We start from the raw sequence: 4,894 nt of genomic DNA on the forward strand, positions 1-4,894 counted from the left end.
ACCTACCTACCTACCTACCCACCTACCTACCTACCCACCTACCTACCTATCCACCTACCTACCTATCCACCTACCTACCTACCTACCTACCTACCTATCTGAGGCAGGGTCTCACTCTGTCACCCAGGCTGGAGTACAGTGGCACAATCACGGCTCACTGCAGTCTCAACCTTCCTGGGCTCAAGAGGTCCTCCCACCTCAGCCTCTCAAGTAGCTGGGACCACAGGCGTGTGCCACCATGCCCGGCTAATTTTTGTATTTTTTTGTAGAGACAGGGTTTTGCTGTGTTGCCCAGGCTGGTCTGGAACTCCTGGGCTCAAGTGATCCTCCTGCCTCAGCTTCCCAGAGTGCTGGGATTACAGGTGTGAGCCACCACGCCCGGCCCTGATGGGAAACTTTATAATAGATGGATCCATCTGACAATATCTGAACTCAATGATCAACCTTAACAAAGCAAAAAGAGATGACCAGCTATTTTGTACCTTCTGAGAAGATGCAATAGGATGTATAAAAAACAGTCTTTCCCCAACCTCAAACCTATGGCTAATTAAGACTAGATCTAACTACTTATTTTCAAGAAGTACAGGAAATAGAAGACATATTAAACAATACCATAGGTATATAATCAGCAACTGCCAGAATATAGGAAACTCTACAGGACAAACAAACCAATTTCTTCAGCAAATAAGTGGCAGGAAAAAATAAATGAATAAATAACTGACTGGGCATGGTGGCTCACACCTGCAATCCCAGCACTTTGGGAGGCCAAGGTGGGTGGATCATCTGAGATCAGGAGTTCGAGACCAACCTGGCCAACATGGTGAAACCCCATCTCTACTAAAAATACAAAAATTACCTGGGCATGGTGGTGAGTGCCTGTAACCCCAGCTACTCAAGAGGCTGAGGCAGGAGAATCGCTTGAACCTGGCAGGCAGAGGTTGCAGTGAGCCGAGATAATACCATTGCACTCCAGCCTGGGTGAAGAAGCAAGACTGTCATAGAAATAAAATTAAATGGCAGGATTAAAAGAGGAAAGAGAGAAATGAGGCAGTAAAAATGACAGATTAAAGTAAATTTAAAGCCAGATGCTGTGGTGTGCACCTATAGTCCCAGCTACCTGGCAGGCTGAGGTGGGAGGATCACTTGAGCCAAGGAGTTCTAGTCTGTAGTGTGTTATGATCACATCTGTGAATAGCCACTGCACTCCAGCCTGGGCAATATAGCAAGATCCTATGTCTTTAAAAAAAAAATCCTAATTTACATATTAACCAAATGCAATGTGTGGACCTTGTTTGAATCTTAATTTGAAAAAATTGTAAAAAAGAAAATAATAGGTCTGGCATGGTGGTTCAAACCTGTAATTCCACCACTTTAGGAGGCCAAGGCTAGTGAATTGCCTGAGCCCAGGAGTTTAAGACCAGACTGGCCAAGAGAGTGTGACCCATCTCTGCAAAACAAAAAAATAGAAAATTAGCCAGGTGTGGTGGTGCACACCTGCAGTCCCAGCCACTCAGGAGGCTGAGGCAGGAGGATCACCTGAGCCCAGGAGGCCAAGGCTGCAGTGAGTTGTGATAGTGCCATTGCACACCAGCCTGGGTGACAAAATGAGACCCTGTCTCTTTAAACAAAAAAAAAAGAAAAAGAAAACACATACATACATATATGAGGCAATCTAGCATACCTGAACAATAACAGCATATTTTATGATATTTAGGACTGACAATATTTTAGCGATAATAAAGGTATTTTATTTACTTATTTTTGAGACAGAGTCTTGCTCTGTCACCCAGGCTGAAGGGCAATGGCATGATCTCTGCTCACTGCAACCTCCGCCTGCTGGGTTCAAGCGATTCTCCTGCCTCAGCCTCCTGAGTAGCTGGGACTACAGGCGCATGCCATCACACCCGGCTAATTTTTGTATTTTTAGTAGAGACGGGGTTTCACCATTTTGGCCAGGCTGGTCTTGAACTCCTGACCTCAGGTGATCCGCCCGCCTCGGCCTCCCAAAGAGCTGGGATTACAGGTGTGACCCATCACACCCGGCCCCCTTCACTCCTGTAAAGACACTCTTACTGAATTGTCCAAAGGACAGATACCTCATAAGAAATATAGATGAATAAAACAAGAAGGAAAATCCAGCTACTCACAATACTCCTTCACCTCTTTGTTCTCCAATCACTACTTGCACCACCATTTTGTATCGGTCAAATCCCAGTTCTAGAAAGAAAAAATAAGAAGGTTATTTATAAGCAAATATGTAGTAAAATTACTTATTGAGGACAAATTTGCCCAGAAATGGACATAAACATTCAATCCACAAGTACTTAATGAATATGATGGTAAGCTTGGGAGTCAGGAAGATGTGAAGACAGATCCTAACTATAACTCACCAAGTGTATAACCTTAGAAAGTAATTTAACTTTTCAGTTTAAGTCTCCATCATTAAACGAGAATATCAGTACCTACCTCCCAGGGTTGTTATGGTTAGATAAGATATAGTAGTATCTTTTTTCTTTTCTTTTGAGATGGATTCTCACTCTGTTGCCCAGGCTGGAGTGCAGTGGCACGATCTCGGCTCACCGCAACCTCTGCCTCCAGGGTTCAAGTGATTCTCCTACCTCAGCCTCCTCAGTAGCTGGCACTACAGGTATGTGCCACCACACCCGGCTAATTTTTGTATTTTTAGTAAAAAAGGTGTTTCACCATGTTGCCCAGGCTGGTCTCGAACTCCTGAGCTCAGGTGATCCACTCACCTCAGCCTCCCAAAGTGCTGGGATTACAGGCGTGAGCCACCACGCCCAGTCAGATATAGTAATATCTAAAGCATCTAAACAGTGCTGTTAAATACTAGTCCTTCAATAAACCTCAGCTTCCTTCCTTTTTCCCCTACTATAAGTCAGCTACTGAGCTGAACCTTCAAGATAGAGAAATAAATAAGACGTTTTTCTTGCCTTAAAGAACTCACAAGTAGTAAAGAACTCAAAGGAAAATAGAAAAATAGGCCGGGCACGGTGGCTCACGCCTGTAATTCCAGCACTCTCGGAGGGTGAGGCTGGTGGATCACCTGAGGTCAGGAGTTTGAGACAAGCCTGGCCAACATGGTTAAACCCTGTCTCTACTAAAAAATAGAAAAATTAGCCAGGCATGGTGGCAGGTCCCTGTAACCCCAGCTACTCGGGAGGCTGAGGCAGGAGAATTGCTTGAACCTGGGAGGTGGAGGCTGCAGTGAGCTGAGATCACGCCATTGCACTCTAGCCTGGGTAACAAGAGTCAAGAGCAAAACTCCGTCTCAAAAAAAAAAAAAAAAAAAAGAAAATAGAAAAATAAATTGAGAATGCAATATGCTTATAATTCAAGGAGTGGCATGTATGATGTATATCAGGAACACAGAGCCAGTAGGGCAGTTCCTCTGTTTGTCTGGGCAGTGGCAAGAAATCACTGAAAAAGACTTCTTGGAGGATGTGGTCAGCCAATAAGCTGAGTCTTGAGGGCTGAGTGAGAGGGCACCAGGTCAGCCCCATCCCCCCACACACCCAAGACGGAGGGGCACATGCACAGCAGGAGAGCATGGGATCTCCAAGAAACTGTAAGCTGTTTGGTGAGACAGACAAGAAAACAATGAAGATTCCACAGCAAAACCAGGTGATCCAGCACCATTTAGCTGTTTACCCCAGAAACTACGTTGCTAAAGCAGCAAAATCCTGAAAATTCCCACTAACACCAAGTCTGAAGAGAAAAAAATGGAATTGGCATTTTTAAATCTTTCTACTTTTTTGACCAAGGAATAGTGGAAAGAGTTTAAAAAAAAAAAGAAGTGAAATAAGCGAAGCTGATACAGAGACAGCTCTCTCTGATGAACGTACAGGTTCCAAGATTACACTGTAACCGGGACAATCTGAAGACTGCAGGCAATGTCCCACGTGGGGCATGAACCTGATTCAGAGTGTGTGAAGACAGAGTCCAAGTTATGTTTAACAAACACTGCGCACAACTCAGCTGAGCTTCCTCCTTTCTCTAACCAATCCCGAATCCTACAGAAATGTGTCTAGAATAATAAATATCCAGCTCTTAAATCACAGTTCTGAGGGGAAAATAAAATAGTCTCAGATATGGTGGGGAGGGGAACTTTAAAAAAAAACCCACACCATATCAGAGCAATTAAAAATCCCCCACGTCATATCAGAGCAATTAAAAATCCCCCACATCGTATCAGAGCAATTAAAAATCCCCCATGTCATATCAGAGCAATTAAAAATCCCCCACATCATATCAGAGCAATTATGATGTATGGGCACAAAATGAAATGCAGCCAAATGGCAATAAACAAAGATGCAATAGCAAAAACAAAAGAGTAACAAAGAAGAACAAAGCTACTGCTGGGTGCCGTGGGTCACGCCTGTAATCCCAGCACTTTTGGAGGCTGAGGTGGGAGGATCTCTTAAGGCCAGGAGTTCAAGACCAGCCTAGGCAGCATGACAAGACCACCATCTCCACAAAACAATTTTTCTTTTTTTTGAGATGGAGTTTCACTCTTGTTGCCCAGACTGAAGTGCAATGGCGCGATCTCAGCTCACCACAAACTCCGCCTCCTGGGTTCAAGCAATTCTCCTGCCTCAGACTCCCGAGTAGCTGGGATTACAGGCATGAACCACCGCACCTGGCTACTTTTGTATTTTTAGTAGCGATGGGGTTTCTCCATGTTGGTCAGGTTGGTCTCGAACTCCCGACCTCAGGTGATCCATCTCCCTCGGCCTCCCAAAGTGCTGGGATTACAGGCGTGAGCTACCACACCTGGTCCACAAAACAATTTTTCAAAAAATATTTAAGAAAACAAAGAAACTTCAAGTGGAGAGAAGGAAGGAAAGGAAGGAAGGAAGGAAGGAAGGAAGGAAGG

At 44.5% G+C, this 4,894-nt stretch overlaps 1 protein-coding gene across 2 annotated transcripts in view; it reads right to left on the reverse strand.

The window, feature by feature from the left end:
* The window catches only part of LOC116464245 (dynein light chain Tctex-type protein 2B-like), a 22,968-nt gene that overhangs the window by 12,126 nt on the left and 5,948 nt on the right, over positions 1-4,894 (reverse strand). For both annotated transcript variants that reach the window (XM_032147545.2, XM_058435022.1), the window contains exon 3: positions 2,148-2,217. In XM_032147545.2, the coding sequence (XP_032003436.1) occupies positions 2,148-2,217 (70 nt within the window). The remainder of the gene's footprint in view (positions 1-2,147; positions 2,218-4,894) is intronic.

The sequence above is a fragment of the Hylobates moloch genome, unplaced genomic scaffold (assembly GCF_009828535.3).
Source record: "Hylobates moloch isolate HMO894 unplaced genomic scaffold, HMol_V3 SCAFFOLD_327, whole genome shotgun sequence".
Taxonomy (NCBI): domain Eukaryota; kingdom Metazoa; phylum Chordata; class Mammalia; order Primates; family Hylobatidae; genus Hylobates; species Hylobates moloch.